We start from the raw sequence: 19,605 nt of genomic DNA, 5'->3' as shown, positions 1-19,605 counted from the left end.
TCTAGTGTAAAATTTGAGAATTTGATAGCCATTTTAAATTTTGTTATACTTGTATAAAAAATCATCAAGATTTTATTAGGGAATGACTTTGAATTTTTTGATATCGCTGCTAAAGGAGACTCATATATGCCTAAGGGCAGTGCCTGTTTTGGTTTTAGGTTGCTAGCGGCTTTGGTTTTGAAAATATTTCAATTTTAAGTTTTTAAAAACAGGGCCCTGACAGATCGGCCCCGAGCCCCGTCAACAGATAGTGAAGTCTACGCTCTATCACTGTCAATGTCAGTGAATGAGTTAATCAATTAATTTATGCTTTTCGATCAGATACTTTACCTTTGAATCAGAGTTCACAACCTGGGTTACCAGTTGGGATAGCAATGTCATGGCAGCACAATACAGCTCCACACTAAAACACAAATACATGGCAGTCAGTTGATATCAACTTACATGAGCTTAGTCAACAAACAGCAGTTTTCTCCTATAATGTAGATAATCTCAACCCTTTTTTCATGATATTATTTTCAGTGGGAACATTTTAAAGAGGTTTCCACCCTCTTTTGTTTAAGGATGTCAAAACTAGAAGAATCACAGAGAATACTTTTTAGCACTTCATGTGAAATGAAATGATAATGTGACTTAATGTAGAAGCAAACCCCAATGACATCAATTTGGCAAACAACAAGTCCGTATTAGCTTACTTTCTACAAAAGACGTGTGCTGGTACTCACCGACACATGAAGCACAAAAGCCAGACACCCATTCAATTGCATGGAAGATGAGGGCAACTAGCAACCCAATCTCATCCTGCCTTGCATCTAATCATAACCTTGAGGCCACTAGAAGGGAAAGTGGATCCTAAGGTCTGGGATTGTGGTCAGAAAAAGGCTTTATAGGTCTTATACTCTTTGTAACTAGATCTGGGCCCCGGCCTGTACTTTCTTCAAATGGTGAGAAAAGTGCACCAGTGGCTTGTCATGGAGGTGTTTGTCTGTCAACGGATGTCGAAGGGATTACAGTCTCTGCGTTTACACAAATATTACCGATGCCACATCTGCTCGTAAGAAGAGGCTGTTTCACTCATGAGCTTATAAAAACAAATTGTCAATGACATTTGGAAAAACCTCAAACAGAAAAATTGTGCGCCAATGATCTTGTTGAACACATGTACATTACTATTTTTACAATTATCCCGGCCAAGACTTTTTGAATTATGTTGGCTATTGGAATTTGGATTAAATTTAGAGCAAGACTCCAGACTAACCAATTTCCCTAGCCTAGGAGAAGTGCAGCCCTTAATGGGCGCAATGAGACAAGCGGGGAAAACTGTTCATAAAATTCATAAAAAGTATTTATTTTAATAGAATAGAATGCCTTTATTGTCATTGTACAAAGTACAACGAGATTTAAAGCTATGCCATAATGGGCACCGCATAAAACAAAAGTACAATAAAGCCCCTTTCACATATAGCTTAACATTGGAGGTGGGCATTTTGGGGCACCTAACGATTCGATTACGATTCAGAGGCTGCAATTCGATTATTGATGCACCCACCTAGCTATTAGCTGCTTTTGATGTTTCGTACATTAGTTTAAAAAATCCTCTCAGGCTCACTCTACTATTTCAATATCAAGTTAACAGTTCAAAACAGTAAATAAAATACTCAAGTCCTCATTCTGTATCAGCAGATTTAAACTACATTCAATTAATTTAATGTTGTGAATCAACTGTTAAACTTGTTAAAGTTGCTCGTGTTATTCCAGAATTTCCATTATGTCTACTTTAGGGGTGCACGATGTCCATTTTTTGAAACCGATACCGATATCGATAACTTCCTGGTCCTCAAAGCCGATACCGATATCGATAACCGATAATAAATATATAATTTTTTAAATTTATAACCTGAGTTTTTGAACCCCGGGAGGTTTAGAAAAAAAAAATAGTGGTGGATTCAATATAGATTTGCCTTTGATCTCATCAGATTTTTCATAATGACATGAACAAAACAGTGCATTTCACTTCTGCACTGCCCGACAGCCAGCTAAGAATGAATGCACTTCCATAAACCACAAGGCTTGGTCTTTTCTTGCTTTTATGGAAAGACACTCGTCTTAATATTGTGAAAGTACAACAGAAAAATCCACATATTCAATACTCAATACACAACAAACTGCACAATACACTTATATAAACAACTATTATATGTATAGCATAGCACACTAGCTTGAGTAACTAAAGCATTGGCTGGCTTCTATAACACAACCTATGAAGTTCTGTACATATGACCCTTCACCACAGAAGTAAACATATTTTGCACATCCATATGTAATAGTAAACATAAAATACATATATTTCCGAGGCGGAAACGTAACAGAAAGCATTCACGACTGTCAATGCTACCGCTAGACACCGCAATGTGTAAGTGATTGAACCAAACTACTGTAACAAAAAATAGGTGCATTGAATTATTCTGACCAGCAGGTGGGAGCAATGCCCCGCAAATGGTCAACTGATTTCCCATACTATTGTGTAAACTGCAAAGCCAGAACAGTACATATTATCGGTCCTATTATATATGTTATTGGATTTATCGGGATGACGTCATAATTCCTATTATCGGACCGATAATTATCGGACCAATAATTATCGTGCAGCAGTAGTCTACTTTCAACATGTGAAAGTTTTAAAACTGTTTCATCATTTAAGAAAGATTGAAGTCAAGATTTTGCCGATTTCCAGAGAAGTCTAATGCTGTAAGATGGCGGCTGTTTACTAACGCCGCCGAGTCTGGCAATTCACATCTACTTCTATATATATGTGATATCTACCGTAGCATTATGTGGGCGTGGTTTGTAGCAGCTGTCGGCCGCAATCAGGTACTGTTTTTTTTATCTAGCGGCATGAGTTGTGCATGATGTTTACTCTCGGTCCGTCCTTCATTGCGTCCCGAAGACCGCTGTTACCAATCTGAACTTTTTGGCAATTGCAGTGCTCTCAACTACGAACCGTGGTAGGGAGTGGACCGGCGATTTCCGTGGCTCGTTCGTCGCTCCTACGTCCGGCTCTGACTTCAAGGAGGTGGTGTAGTGTATAAAAACAGCTTCGGATGGCTTTTGCAGTGGAGACTTTATTAACAAACCCCCTCGGTCCTCGCTCGTCAACTTCTTCTTCTTCTACGCTAAATTGGCAATGCCGGTCATATTGAAAAGGAAAGTGGCCCCAGGGGGATGCCGTTAACGCCGTGCTCACTGTGTTTTAGTTCCGCTTTACTTGGCATATTTCAGTAATCGGAATTTGGATGTTTGTGAATCGTTCTCGAATCTTCCACGGCCGAATCATGAATAATCTAAGAATCGGAAATTTCGCACCCCTATACTGAACAACGTTTAATGGCAGGATTTAAACGGGTAGCCCTTATGTATGAAAGCAATTTCCCGGGTTGACTGAAACAGAGATTACGCGGACATTTCCCGGGATGAGGCATGTGTGAGCAGGTGTTAAATTCCCAGGTCACAGCACGAAGGCTGATGACATACTGTACAGTAAATATCATGGCGGGCCGATCGTCCTTTCTTCTTTCTTCGCAGTAAGATGAAAAGCGGTAAACAAACATCACAATTATCAACATAACAACCTGGAAATAGCCTAATTAATTTGACAACGTAACAAAATTAAATTACTACTGGATTGGAAAGCCGAGGAAAAGAGTCCATCGTCCATATTTGGAAATTTGTGGATTATTTTTTTGCCGATGCTGACCGGATAACACGTAATGTCCAGGTTATAAAATCGCGCCAGACCCCCTCCCCGCACAGAGAACGCTAAGTCGGCAACATGGGGCAAGTCTTTGAAAGTGTCCAACCCGCGTTATTCCCAGGGTATCTCTCCATGTCTGAAAGCCATGACACGATCAAATCCCGCGTCACTTTACACGGGAATTAACCGGGATATACATCTGAAACGGGCTTAAGGTTAACCCTTTAACACCGAACGTGTCGGCAGCGACGCGTTTAGGCATATCGTCTTTGAAGCGTCGTCACGCTGTAATTACGTCACCCACGTGCCGCTGGTTGGTCTCATTTGAAAGTGCGGAAGTTGATGTCCACACCAGTTTTTATTTCAAGTCAATCGACCAAGAAAAACGGGAGATAATGTCATTTGAGTTTTATAGTTTTATTGCACTCATAAATATGCATTAAAACGCTGCATGGACCATGTATATATCTCCATATTTTCATCATTTCTTGTCCTTTTTCAAAACCGAATGCAGCACAAAAGACTACATATCCCGAGAGCCGTTGTGATGTCAAGAAGGACGAACCGAATGTGATCCTTTTGAATAAATTTCAGAACGAGGCGCCAACTAATGAAAGGGAGACATGCGACGCAAGCAACGGCCGGTTGGTTTGAGCGAGCGACTTTGAAACGTGCAGAATGAATATAAAACTACATTTAGCGCAAGCTAATGCAATATTTCATTAACTCAAGGAAGAAGATGAGCCATACAGTATTTGTCGTTGTTTTCTTTGCATGAGTCGACGTCTCGGCGAATAGAAGTGACAGCAGTGCGCAAACGGCGAAAGAGTAGGCTGTGTGATGTTGTGTGTGACGCAGCTCCGTGATCTGTTCAAGAAGAAGCTTTATTGAGTGCGCAAAAAAAAAAAAAAAAAAAAAAAAAAAAAAAAACTATTGGGTCGCATGCCTGAAAATTTTGAATTGAACTGAACTACTTGTCAATATTTTTAAAAATACTTTTTTTTCAATGTTATACATATTTTTTCTTTACTATAATCTTTTCAATTTTTATGTAGATGTGTGTTCGAGAAGCTTGATTGCATGTACATATATACTTTTGATAAGGTGATGGGTACAACACCTAACTTCACAAAGAGATATCCTCCAAACCCTTTTTGTGTTAGATGATATATATAATGTTTTCTCACTATTTTGCACTGTATATAACCTGCTTTGACCATAGTATGTGTAAAGGCCAAAAACGCCTATGACCATACCTGCTGTTTGTGTTGAATTGTCAAACATAAAACTATTCAATCTTATTTTTTTCTATTGAATGTTTATCCTAACAAGTTGAATAAATATGATCAAGCTTCAAAACGGTTGGTCGAGCATGTTTGGTTGTCAGTTGGACGTCAACATTACAAATTTTGAAAAAAGATTTTGGGATTTTTTTTGTCTTTTTGGGTCCAAAATGTGGATTAAAATTGGTCAGTGACGAAAACAACAGTTTGAACATGAAGTTCAAGGTGTCCTGAAAAAAGGGACCCAACTTGGCCATTGTAAAAGATTTTTTCTTTGAAATATAGAGGCAACATCAAATGAATGCAAATTCGGCCAAAATAGGCTTAGGTGTTAAAGGGTTAATATAAAAACACAGGATACATTGTACACAGATTGGGAAAAAAGTGAATACGTGACTAGCAGTAAGTGGTGATGTAGTGGTAAAATATCAATTGCATATGACAATTTACAGTACTTAGACTAGGTCGGAGATGGTTGACTTGATATGAGCAAATGACAGTTTGTGCACAGATATTGATGTAACCGGGCAAAAATCTGATAATGTAACTCTGCAAATATTGCATATGCAGTACCCACATTATGCAGGACCCAGATTGAGACAGCAGTCTGAGAACATATTACTTAGTGCAATGCATGTGACAATGTTGTGGAATTAGCAGTGCAATGACAGTGACTCTTAACTTACCTGAGAGCAGATCTCTGAGCCAGAGCAAGCAGGTACAGTAGAAAACTTTCCTGAGACAAATGCTGCACACCATTCATCCAGTGGAGATCACAGCTCAACACGCTCAATACTTGGAGCACCTGGGGAGAAGAAAGGCAATATGTCAGCTTTTGTGTCTTCTCAGTCTGTCAGTTATATTTATTTTACCCACACTCGTCTGAGCATCATATTTACAACCAAACTCAGGATAACAATTTATCCTTCTATATCCCTTTATATCAGTGTGAAATCTTAGCATCCATTAAAGTGCCTGTGACACAAAAAAAGCATGTGTATTTCATAATACACGCAGTATTTTATGCTCCTGAATGAAATGGACCACTTGGATGTGTCAATTTTTTTAATCCCGCACTACAAAAATGATAGACTTCCGGCTTCGGTCTTGCATTGAGGAAGAGGGCGCTGTGACATGGACGGAGGAAGGAGTCCTCTTCATTATACAGCCGTACTGTTGTATGAGAAGGACTAAGGATTCAGCTGATTTTGCGGATTAATATGTTTATTTTTCACATCACGCCAGCCAAACGGCTACAGAATAATCTTGCTGTACGAGGGAGAGGCGTGTGCGCCTTTTTGGGGTTTCAAAAGGTTCCCATTCACTGGGGGATATTGGCCAAAACATGCCCTACTACTGTGGGACCATGGGACTTACGAGGAAGTGAGTAAACATTGTGTTTTGTATTAAGCCAAATACTGGGATCATTTTAATATGTAGGTGGCTTGCATTTTGTGGCTGACATGCTCCTTGTCCCCTCGGCCGACAACCGGCGACTTGTCGCACATCCCCCCACTGGGAGAGCACTATACTCGGCTTGTTGCCCTCTTCAAGTGCCCGATGTTCTGTCAAATTTTCTGACCGATCAGGAATTGCAACTTTGTGTTAAAAATAGCCGTGAAATACAGCGATTACAAAGTAAACACTACAAACTTTTAAATAAAGGACTAATTACATTTGATCATGGATGGGCATGGAAAAAGCTCTCCTCATACACATTAGCTGCACATGTTAGCTGCACAAGAACTGCAGCCCCTCTCGTATGACTCTCGCTGTTTACGTATTCGCTGTGTAGTAAAGCATTATTTTGTCATATTCGTGTTGACCATTTGGCAGCTACACGCTCCTCTGACGTCGGGCGGTTTGTTCGGCGGTCATTGTCCAGCTGCTTCCCCGGCGAGCTCTCCTGTCCGTAGTAGCAGGGGAACGAGCAGTAAATTGCTCTCCGCCAGGCGGGTTGCCGATCGGCGAAGACAATCGACAAACCAGATGTCATGTGAAATGATCCGGGCTAGTTATGTGTGATTTTCCGCTTCGAAGACTTTGAAACATCACTGGGTTCGGTTAGCATGTCGGCTAGCTGTCACGCCTCTTGGTTTGTTTACATTCTCCGAAGCCGGGGAAGGGAAATGACATAAGCCCAATTTAGGTGGCATAAAATATCGTTTTGGAGGTTCTACAGTAAAGGTGAAGTCGACAGTTTTGACCATTATGGAGTAATTTTGCCTTGTCGTCCTGAATTATTATTTCATATTCCATTTAGCACAAGCCTTTTATTTGTCATGACCATGCCATTTATTTAGCTACTGGGGTAAGACACTAGGATAAAAAGAATATCCTGTAAAAAATATTGGAGCAGAGAGACTGAAACAATGACATTTTGGGGCTCTCTTTGTTGCGTTTTTCTCGTTCTGAATAATTCCCCCTCAATGGGCTGCATACTAAATCAGATGAAGTCGTTACTCCGCTGACATCATCCACCTGTTGGGGATGCTACAGCCCTGTAATGGTAGGCGTGGCTAACCGGCAGATTAAAAGACTAATTTTTCATCATCTGCGCTTTGCTAACTTGTTGTATGTAGTCGAATCATCTCAAAATATGATTCTAATTCACATAATAATGCTATTTAACACTTTTTTTCTTTTGTCGTACGAACTTTAAACTCCACTTCCAGCATTTTCATTTTTTTTTGTATTACCCCCTTTCTTCCCACCCTCAGCCCTCATCTGTTTTCTTTGTCCAGCGGAGGAAAGACCGTTTTCCGCCATGTGAGACCCCCACTACAAAACACAAAACCTGCGGAGAACTATTGTTGACATTTCTCCAGCATAGATCATCGATTATTTTCTCTCGGAGGCCCCTATGTGCAATTTGGGTTTTAAAATAAATATTACTTTGTAGGGTTTACGTGGGTGGAGCTTAGGACGAGAGGGTGAACGCAACGCGTGTAAACATTTGTGTGTGAACTCTTGTATGCCCTTGCACAGTTACACAGTCTGAAAAGGAATAGTGAAGAAAACAAAGCATTATTCTGGTTTCCTGAAAAGAGATGGTCTCCATCTAACACTACCAATTTATTTACCAGATATGGATGAATGCTAATTCTACTAAGTCTAAATGTGGATCTTATCACTCAAAAAGCTTTAGTCACATCCAGTACAACAAATGGCAAATGACCCTTAGGTGTGTCAGCCCAAGTGAGGGCCCAATAAACAGAACTGACACTTGAAAAATTAAGTGTTGGGCTATAAAGCAGTGCGAAAAATGGACATTTGCGCACAAACACTACAAGCCTTCAAGAAAAATAGAGGGAGGAAAACTAATCCTGGCAGTGGTGAGCCGTGTCGTTGACAGACAGAAGCCACCTAGTAGGATACAGCAGATATGCTGGCAAGCTGTCCCAAGTTTATGAATAATCTGAAATATGACCTAGTCGTGAAACAGTAAATAGGCCACATTTTCCCCTCCAAAAGCTGTTAGAGTGGAAGCCTGGCAAACCTTTCTTGAGTGTGTAAGTGAGGTAAAGACCAAATGAGTCAACTCACTGCCAGTGCGCTTGACGTGTTCTCCTGTGGCCGATTAGTGTCTCACGCAAGGCCCGGTGGGATAGGTTTGGAAACTCACTCAATTTGCATTGAATGTCTTTGAGGTTCAGTAAACATTTTAGGAGCAAGTGAGTTCTTCACCCAGGTATTTTTGTGTCCTCACCTTGGCCAGACACTGGGTGTGTCTCTCATGAAGAGCTAGGCTTGTCAGGTTCGATAGAATGGTCTCATTTAGCCACGCTGGTGTTTTCTTCTGATCTTTCGCCTCTTTCAGTCTCATCAGGACCCTCTCCAGAACCAGCTCTCTCACCTCATATTGTGGGCAATTGAACAGACACTCCAGGAGCTGAGTTGTGAGGTGTTGCCTTCCCCACAGCTCAGGAATCTCCACACTGGCACTGATTGCTACCCGGGTCAAGCTGAGCATGTACTGAATGTTGCCAGGTTCCAGGTTGGCTGTGGGGCCGTTGTTGTTGACTAAAGTTGAGGTCAACAGAATGGACAACGTCTCTTGACGGAGTTTGCCGACCTCCGAATCTGAAATACATAAGGGTTAACATGTTTCTAGTCCATAGTATCAATCAGCAAAATACATTTAACTTTTTTGCAAATGGGTTCTGGCTTCCAAGCTTTTTCTTGCGCTCCTTTGTTTCTTTTTAAGATTCAAAATTCGGATTCAAGTCCATACTTTGACTGGACGGGGCAAATTAAAGGGAACCTCTGACTTAAAGACTTGTAGGCTCTAATAAGCCACAATTGTATGTTATTAGAAACACATATACAGTGCCCTCCATAATTATTCATTATATTAACTGGGAACCAGTTGAAGCCTGGTTCCCAGCTTCAACTGGTCCCAGTTGAAGCCTGGGACCGTGTGCTTTGGTCAGATGAGACCAAGATTGAGCTTTTTGGCAACAAACACTATAAATTGGTCTGGCGTGCCATGAAAGATGCGCATGCTGAAAAGTACCTCATACCCACTGTGAAGTATGGGGGTGGGCCAGTGATGCTGTGGGGCTGTTTCGCTTCCAAAGGTCCTGGGAACCTTGTTAGCGTGCATGGCATCATGAATGCTTTGAAATACCAGGACATTTTAAATCAAAGTCTGTTGCCCTCTGCCCGAAAGCTGAAGATGGGTCGTCACTGGGTCTTTCAGCAAGACAATGACCCTAAACATATGGCCAAATCTACACAGAAATGGTTCACCAAACACAAAATCAAGCTCCTCCCATGGCCATCTCAGTCCCCAGACCTTGTTTTGTTGGCAAAAGGGGGTTGTACAAAGTATTAACACCAGGGATGCTAATAATTGTGACACACAATATTTGATGTCAAATAATTATTTCTTTATGTGGGATTTTTTCCCCACTGAATAGCACTTATATTGAAGGTTGGAGTTTTCTCTTTTTTTCCATTAAGGTCCCATATTATTTGAATTAAAAAAAATTATTAGAAATTAAAAAACACATCTTAACCAGGGGTGCCAATAATTATGGAGGGCACTGTAATATTGCCATTGGTTTAAAAATATTTAATATTTAGGAGATGTATTGACCTATGGAGGGCGCCATGTTTTAAGCGCCCAATGGACGCTCGGGGAGATGACGTAGCTTGTCACTGTCACTCAACGAATACAACCGGGTAACTGCAATTCCTTCTATGCGGCGAGACGTCCAACACATGTGCTCATTGGTTAAAAGCGGCGTGTGCGTACTATTTGTTTTTATTGAGTCTTCTATTACCTTTTCATTGCCTCAAAATACTTTTTCCTGTTACTGTGTTACTGTTTCCCTCTCATACTTTTAAGCATTGTGTTTTCTTGTTGTAGCTTAAAAGCAGATTGTTGATCTGTTGACCACATTAGCTACGTAGCATATTTAAACCACCCTTATTTGATATAACTACGTTTAAGTATTTTCTTAAGGCATCTTTAATATGTTCTGTCAGTAAATAAAATAAGATCAAAGCGCACGAAAGTACTTTGGGTGTCAAATTCGCCAGTGTAGCACATTTCGGCAGAACAGTTTTTTTTTCCCCCCCTTACTTCTGTCTCGTCTCATCCTGTCTTTCCTGTTCATTTTGCTTTTGCTGCTCGTTTTGTGAAATATCAACAGTGCTGTCATGCTTATTAATGTTCCTCTCGGGTTCAAATTGAAAGGGTTGAACAGATGAGATGTTTATGTCGCTAGAAGTATACTCTGGAAGCCTGGCACCGTAACCATGTGATATCACCGCCCTGCGACGTCAACAATAACAGACGACCTACTAGTTAAACTAAATTTCAAATTGTATAAAAACCAAAACATCAAGGGGGGGGGGGGGGGGGGTTCAATATCAAAATTATTTTAACCCTTAAAGACCTGCAACATGAAGCAATTATCAGAAAATCCCAAAATTTGGAAAAATAAGGTCCTAATGAAACCTTTTTTTCTAATTTGTAAAATGAAATGTCAAAATGAGTATGTGTAATAATCGGTCTAATATCTATAACCCTAGGTAAATCCTTTTTTTTTTTTTTTTCACACATGAAACCTGAGGATGCATGTGTTGACTTGCACCTCTATCAATCCTGACAACTAAATTTATGCTGATGAGTTAAGCTTTAAAAAACTGAAAATAAGAAAAACACATATAACAATTGCAAAAAATCGTGCCCTATCATGTTTGTGCCAAATATAAACAAGATTGGTAAAATCCTGTACGAGCAATGCACTTGACTGCATTACTTTTTGAATGCCCCTCGTACTTCAGGTTGAAGTCTCCAACTGATAGCCAACATTCTCCTTCAGGATTTTCAGGTATAAATAATTTGAGAAAGGGGCAAACATTTTTTTCTTAGGACTTTCCTTGAATATAGCAGTTTATGAAGACATTAAAATGATGAATATGCTTAGAATTTACTCCAATAACTTTACTAGCTAAAGAAACTCACAAATCACTTTATGCAGTCAACAGATGTAGGCACGCCACACTGAAGAAGACAAGGTTCTATGTGTATTTCTATTTTGACGTGTATATGAATCAGTGTCTGTTCCGAAATGGACTTGTCTAAGCCAACTCAGCCACCTGTGAACGTACATTTTTGAGATTGATGGACACACAAATAAACGCACATTAACACACACAAATCTTTTGCTATAAAATGAGAGTTCAATTTTGAGGCACTGTAGCATTATAGTAACTTGACTCTATTCAAAAGCTGAACTGCCCACAGTAATGCTCCAAACTCCACACAGATACTGCTTTGGCAGCCAAGTCCATCTCACGAAGACACACACACTCAACCCAATGAAACTCAATCGAGCCCAGCAGTACAAGTCAAAATGTGACCTGACAAAAGAGCGGGAAATGCAGCATTCCTGCAAAGATGGGCTAGTTTACTGAGGAGACAGGCCAAGTTACTATGGAACCTGATCCTCAAAGGGGGGTCCACGGCCAAACAGGCGTAGTCTAATGGATATAATGGTGGGCAGAAACACTGTAATGACACCAATGATGATTGGAGGTGAGAGGGCAGGATGACTAAGAAAGGCCATGTCAATACTTGCCTGTCATGCAGTGGGAAAACACATCTCATATCATAATTTTAAACTAGGGCTGTCAAAATTATCGCGTTAACGGGCGGTAATTAATTTAAAAAAAATTAATCACGTTAAAATATTTGACGCATTTAACGCACATGCCCCACTCAAACAGATTAAAATGACAGCGCAGTGTCATGTCCATTTGTTACTTGTGTTTTTTTGTTGTTTTGTCGCCCTCTGCTGGCGCTTGGGTGCGACTGATTTTATGGGTTTCAGCACAATGAGCATTGTGTAATTATTGACATCAACAATGGCGAGCTACTAGTTTATTTTTTGTTTGAAAATTTTACAAATTTTATTAAAACGAAAACATTAAGAGGGGTTTTAATATAAAATTTCTATAACTTGCACTAACATTTATCTTATAAGAACTAGAAGTCTTTCTATCCATGGATCGCTTTAAGAGAATGTTAATAATGTTAATACCATCTTGTGGATTTATTGTTATAATAAACAAATACAGTACTTATGTACAGTATGTTGAATGTATATATCCGTTTTGTCTTATCTTTCCATTCCAACAATAATTTACAGAAAAATATGGCATATTTTAGAGATGGTTTGAATTGCGATTAGTTACGATAAATTAATTTTTAAGCTGTGATTAACTCGATTAAAAATTTTAATCGTTTGACAGCCCTATTTTAAACACAAATCAACAGTTTGACAAGTATTAAAGGGAACCTTGGACTTAGATTTGTAGGCTCTAATAAGCCACAATATTTCTCTTTTACTGAAATATGATATTCGAAACACATATATTATTGCCATTGATTTAAAAATCTATAATATTTAGTACATGTTTTGACCTACGGTGGGCGCCATGTTTTATGCCCGCAATGCACGCTGGGGGTGATGACGCGCTTGGGCTGGACTGGGAGAATAGCTGTGCTAGCTAGCAAGCGAAGCTAGTATGGAGACTTTGTCACTTCCGCTGGTCAGATTGTTTTGTGAAAGTGATGTGGGATGAGTTCCGGACGTCGTACCTGCATCTAATTCCAGCTCATCAGCAGAGTCTTTAAACCGATCCTAGGCGGCTTGCCGAGAATTGACTTGCTGTCATTTTACAGTTTCTATATCCCTTCGTTGCTAGTTGCATCATTGCCTTGTTTTTTACGTTAGTCTGTCTCTCACTGCGGTTTTCCTTCGGGTTATGTTTTTTATTTTTATATATCTTTTCAGTTGCGTTTCCCTTTCAAGTTTTACCGCACAGAGATGGACAACGCATGTGGGTTGCGATTGCTTTATAAGTCCCTATAGTCCTGTGGTTTACGCGCTCATCTGTCGCATGGGAAACACCTGTTCGAATCTCACTGGAGACCTTTCATTTAATTGTTTTTGCTGCTTGTTTTGTGAAATACCAACATTGCTGCGCTGCTCATCACTTTTCCGTTTGGATTCATATTGGAAGGGCAGAACCGACGACATGTTTTATGTAGATAAAAATATACACTGCATTGCATCATCAACAACAATGGTGACCTACTAGTTAAAGTAATTTACACATTTTATTAAAATGAAAATATTAAGAGGGGGTTTTAATATCAAAATATTATAACTCATCCTAAGATTTATATTTTAAGAATTAGATGTCTTTCTGTCCGTGGTACCCTTTTTAAAAAACACTTCACGGTTGAGGGAAGTAAATAGTGATAAAGAACAGTAGTTATAATTGGGAAACTAGTTTTACAAATATAGTGTAGTCTTTTGCACTAGATTTTTCTTCTTCTTCTTCTTTTTTTCTGTATCACAAATAGGCTATATTTTATTATTACGTGTTCATTCAAATCTAAAATCAGTAGGCCAGAGCCTACACATGTACGGTACAATATATTGCATTGTGGTGACTATAAAATATACATTCATGCTTTTTCTACTAGATACCTTCTGTCTATAAAAATAAATGAATAATAATAGTCACAACTAGGGCTGCAGCTATCAAATATTTTAGTAATCGAGTAATCGACTGAAAATTCTATCGATTAATCGAGTAATCAAATGAAACAAATATATTTTTAGGTGAAGAGCAATTATAAATATACATGAGAAAACAAGACATTTCATCTAATCTTGAACCATTTTCAGTCAATCACTGTCTTTATTTTTGATGTATATTGTTGAAAACAGCCAACAATTGCATCTCAGATGTAACTAGAATAAAAAAATTAAAAAAAAGACTAATTCACTGCTTTCACTCAAAAAACCTTTAAATCTTATTTTAAAAAAAAAAAAATATATATATATATATATATATACCTAAAAATGCCGTTACGCTTGATAACACACATCACTTAAAAGTTAGGATTTTTTCCCACGTGTTTCAATTGAATTTCTATTTGTGTCAAGCCATTTTTAAGTTCTAGTTAAGTTTTAAGTTAGTCTAAACTGTAAGTCCCGATAGGATTTTGAGTTTTTGCAGGGTTCAAAATAAATGTATGATACAGGCTGTATTGGAGCACATTAGGGACCAGTGCTACTTGGTGTTTTATCCAGCAATGACTACTGAGCTAAAATTGATAGTTAGCATTATTGAGTTTTTATTTTACACCCTCATCACTCCACAACGCTATGTTATGTTAAAGCCTGTATGTAAGACACGTTAGCCACGCATCGACAGTGGTCCTAATTAATAGAAACCTAGCCCTCCGCAGGGCTAACGTTACGTGAGTTGGTGACAGTAACGTTAATCTTTATTTATTAGCACTTAGCGCTCTTTATTAGCGCTTAGCGCTCGACTGCTTTAAGGTGGCGGCTGTTTACTAACGCTGCCCAGACGCGGCCGAGTCTGTCATTTCGCATCTAGTTCAACATACATGTGATCTCTATGAGACTCATCAGACGCTACCTGCTACCAACGTAGGATCGTGCGGGCTAGTATTTAGCAACGTCGGCGTCGTTTGTAGCGGCTGTCGGTTGCAGTAAGTTTTTTTTTTTTTGCTTCTTCCTCTACGCACGTGACATCAACGCGTTGTCCCGCATTAAAAGTAGTCCGAGCAAAATGTGATGCTTAGAGCTGTCAAAATAAACGATTACTCGAGGTGAATAAAATTACTCGGATCAGTTTTTAAACTCGAGTTACTCAAGTATTCGTTTCAGCTCTAGTCACAACCATACCAAAAAACACCCCAAATAATAACAATTGTATTGTTTGGTGTGTGTGTGTGTGTGTGTGTACTGTTAAGTGCGTGCACATACTGCATACATCAAAAAGTTTTGTAGACATACTTGGGTAATGGTTTAAAAAAAGGTTTTCACTGACCAACACACGATAACCTTTAATCACGTCATTTTTGTGTGCAAGTGGATACTAGTGCCAGATGTAATGAAATTCTTTCAAGGAATTCCTAAGATCTCATGTTCACACGAATAGACTGAATGGCTAGGCAACTTGAGAATGCATTGACTCTTGATACAGCTGGTGCAAATGCTTTAAAATTATGAGTGTTTTTTTGAAAAGTGCATCAGCATGAGCGCCAACTGCGTATAGCATGGCTGTGGATATGTGTGATGCATAGCCTATAAAGATTAAGAATTTAGTCTGTAAAAATGTCATTAAAAACTATATGTCATGTGAATATGAAGTTTTACATGTATGCAAGTGTTAGTAAACTTTGTGGCTATCTATAGTACAGTCCACAGCCCTGTAAAAGCTGGCATGTGCTCTAACATGCTGGCACACAGCTGGAGTTCCCATCGACCACTGCCATCATTAGCCAAACTGTGAAAAACAAAACCCAGCCACTGTGTTTTTGTGCATTTTCATGTACTTACTGCTTGACAAGAGTTTGATAAATAGTTAACATTATAAACAGTAGTGGACCAAAAGAAATACACAAGTGGTGAATTTTTTGTTTTTTTAAATCACAGCACAAATTTCTTGTCTCATAAATAGAGAAGAGGAATGCTTACATCGAGTAAACATTTGGTATTTGTTTTTATAGGCAGAGAGTGGTGATTTAGATTGGCTGGCAAGATTGAGGGCAATGAAAGCACATCTCAGAATACGTCGATGAGGGAAAAGTAGCCAGTTATGAAGTAAAGCAGGATTAAGCTAACTGTCAGCGATGATTATCAATCAAATGTGCTGTGGTTGATAAAGGTCTAATTATGGGAAGATGTTTTATGGGTGTTTTGCTACTGTCAAATGGGTGTCCAGTAGATGGCTATCTATCAAATAACAAATCTCGACTTATTCCATTACACACAACCAAGTTAGATAGTATTTACTCCATCATAACACAGAAATAAATTGAGATTCCAAAACATTCTAAGGAATACATGATCAAGTGGAAGTTTATTTTGTCTTATAAAAATTAACAAGTGTTACCAGTATTTAGAAAGAACATAAATTGCACTGGAGTACTTTGAGGACATTTTCAAATGGAAACATTTTGAAAACTCCAACTCTAGTAGAGAAGATTGTATAAAACAGTGCTTCTTAATCTTAACCTTGCTAAAGGCACCAAACCCCATGAGTTTCACACGTGCATTAACCGAAACCTTTTGAATTAGAAAAATCTTTTTTCCCCTTCCAAATTCAAAATCGATATCTCTAAGCTAGCAAGACAAAACCCCAAGTCAATTTCCATTCAAATTTCTTCTCAGTTAGACAGCATGTTTTGCCTGCAGCATAATCAGATCACTAAACCAAGACTGGCCCAATGCTCATATCTTAGAATTTTTCAGTCAAATTTAGAGGAATATACCGTGCCCTCCATAATTATTGGATTTATAATAATTATGTGTTTGACATCAAATAATTTGTGTCACAATTATTAGCACCCCTGGTGTTAATACTTTTTACAAACCACTTTTGCCAACAAAACAAGGTCTGGGGACTGAGATGGCCATGGGAGGAGCTTGATTTTGTGTCTGGTGAACCATTTCTGTGTAGATTTGGCCATATGTTTAGGGTCATTGTCTTGCTGAAAGACCCAGTGACGACCCATCTTCAGCTTTCGGGCAGTAGGCAACAGATTTTGATTTAAAATGTCCTGGTATTTCAAAGCATTCATGATGCCATGCACCCTAACAAGGTTCCCAGGGCTTTTGGAAGCAAAACAGCCCCACAGCATCACTGACCCACCCCTATACTTCACAGTGGGTATGAGGTGCTGTCTACACGCCAACAAGCTGTTTGGGAGGCATGCACGGAGAAAACCTTTCCTCACTCACAATCATAAACGCAAACGTCTGGAGTTCGCTAAGCGGTATTGGGGCTTCAACTGGGACCGTGTGCTTTGGTCAGATGAGACCAAGATTGAGCTTTTTGGCAAAAAAAAACAACTGTAAGTGGGTCTGGCGTGCTACGAAAGATGCGCATGCTAAAAAGCACCTCATACCCACTGTGAAGTATGGGGGTGGGTCAGTGATGCTGTGGGGCTGTTTCGCTTCCAAAGGTCCTGGGAACCTTGTTAGGGTGCATGGCATCATGAATGCTTTGAAATACCAGGACATTTTAAATCAAAATATGTTGCCCTCTGCCTGAAAGCTGAAGATGGGTTGTCACTGGGTCTTTCAGCAAGACCTTAAACATATGGCCAAATCTACACAGAAATGGTTCACCAGACACAAAATCAAGCTCCTCCCATGGCCATCTCAGTCCCCAGACCTCAACCCCATTGAAAACCTGTTGGGTGAGCTGAAGAGGAGAGTACAGAGGAGAGGACCCAGGTCTCTGGATGATTTAGAGAGATTCTGCAAAGAAGAATGGCTGAAGATCCATCTTTCTGTCTTTTCCCATCTTGTGAAACATTATAGGAGAAGATTAGGTGCTGTTTTGTTGGCAAAAGTGGGTTGTACAAAGTATTAACACCAGGGGTGCTAATAATTGTGACACACATTATTTGATGTCAAATAATTATTTCTTTATGTGGGATTTTCCCCCCACTGATTAAATGCACTTGTATTGAAGGTTGGATTTTTCTCTTTTTTTCCATTAAGGTCCCATATTATTTAGAAGAAGAAAAAATTATTAGAAGCTAAATAGAACATAGTTATTATAAATCCAGTAATTATGGAGGGCACTGTATCTCATATTGTTCAACATTAAACCTGCTTGGTTGCATTAACCTTGACTATGCAGTTTTTCATGTTTACATCTCAAATGATATCAAATTTATTGAAAAACCCTGCACAAAATAATCGCCAAATTTGTACACAAAGTCATCATGTAAAAAAACAAAAAACAAAAGTAAATATGAGCCTTCTCACAAATTCAATAAACTGTGTGAAGTTACAACAAATAATTTTGCCTTTTGCCTTTTTCACATTCAGATTCATTCACATCATCAAATCATTATCGTTTTCCCCAAACTTTCAAAAAATGGGCCGGACAAAAGTATTGGGACCCTCACCTTAATACTTGGTAGCACAACCTTAAGACAAAATTACAGCGAACAACCGCTTCCAGTATCCGTCAATGACCATTCTTCTTTGGCCAACTGCTCCAGGTCTCAGATTTGAAGGGTAACTTCTCTTAAACTTCTTAACTTTCAGATCTCTCCACAGGTGTTCTATGGGATTCAGGTCTTGACTCCTTTGCCCAAAAAGCTCTACTTTTGTCTCATCTGACCAGAGAACATTCTTCCGAAACGTTTTGGGCTTTCTCATATAGGTTTTGGCAAACTCCAGCCTAGCTTTTCTATGTCTCTGGGTCAGAAGTGGGGTCTTCCTTGGAATCCTACCATACAATCCCTTTTCATTCAGAAGCGGACGGATAGTACGGGTTGTCACTGTTGTACCCTCGGACTGCAGGACAGCTTGAACTTGTTTGGATGATAGTCGAGGTTCTTCATCCACCATCCGCACAATCGCTCTGTTGAAATCTCTCGTCAATTTTCCTTTTCAGTCCACATCTAGGGAGGTTAGCCACAGTGCCAGGGTCTTTACACTTATTGATGACACTGCTTCACGGTAGACACAGGAACATTTAGGTCTTTGGAGATGAACTTGTAGCCTTGAGATTGCCCATGCATCCTCACAATTTTGCTTCTCAAGTCCTCAGACAGTTCATTGGTCTTCTTTCTTTTCTCCATGCTCAATGTGGTACACACAATGACACAGGACAGAGGCTTTAATCCATTTTAACTGGCTGCAAGTGTGATTTAGTTATTGGCACCAACTGTTATGTGCCACAGGTACGTAACAGGTGCTAATAATTACACAGAGAAGCATCACCTGATTTTTCAAAAGGTGCCAATTAGAGGTGTGCAAACTTTCCGATTCTTAGATTATTCGCGATCCGGCCGTGGAAGATTCGAGAACGATTCACAATCATCCAAATTCCGATTATTGAAATATGCTAAGTAAAGCGGAAGTACAACACACTCAGCGCGCCGCGCGCTCTTCGGGACAATGAGGAACGGAGCGAGAGTAGCTAAACATCATGCTTCTCATTTCCCGGCCCCTCAGGTAATATCGATGCTCAACTCACGGCTCT

The 19,605-nt window shown here is 39.4% G+C and overlaps 1 protein-coding gene across 1 annotated transcript in view; it reads right to left on the bottom strand.

Moving 5' to 3' along the window:
- The window catches only part of thada (THADA armadillo repeat containing), a 167,672-nt gene that overhangs the window by 32,186 nt on the left and 115,881 nt on the right, over positions 1–19,605 (bottom strand). Inside the window, exons 32-34 of the mRNA XM_057847681.1 lie at positions 8,744–9,117; positions 5,721–5,839; positions 331–403 (exon numbers count right to left, since the gene is read on the bottom strand). Coding sequence (XP_057703664.1) covers positions 331–403; positions 5,721–5,839; positions 8,744–9,117 — 566 coding nt within the window. The remainder of the gene's footprint in view (positions 1–330; positions 404–5,720; positions 5,840–8,743; positions 9,118–19,605) is intronic.

Source organism: Corythoichthys intestinalis, chromosome 10 (genome assembly GCF_030265065.1).
Source record: "Corythoichthys intestinalis isolate RoL2023-P3 chromosome 10, ASM3026506v1, whole genome shotgun sequence".
Classification (NCBI taxonomy): Eukaryota; Metazoa; Chordata; class Actinopteri; order Syngnathiformes; family Syngnathidae; genus Corythoichthys; species Corythoichthys intestinalis.
This window is presented reverse-complemented; position numbering and strand designations above follow the sequence as displayed.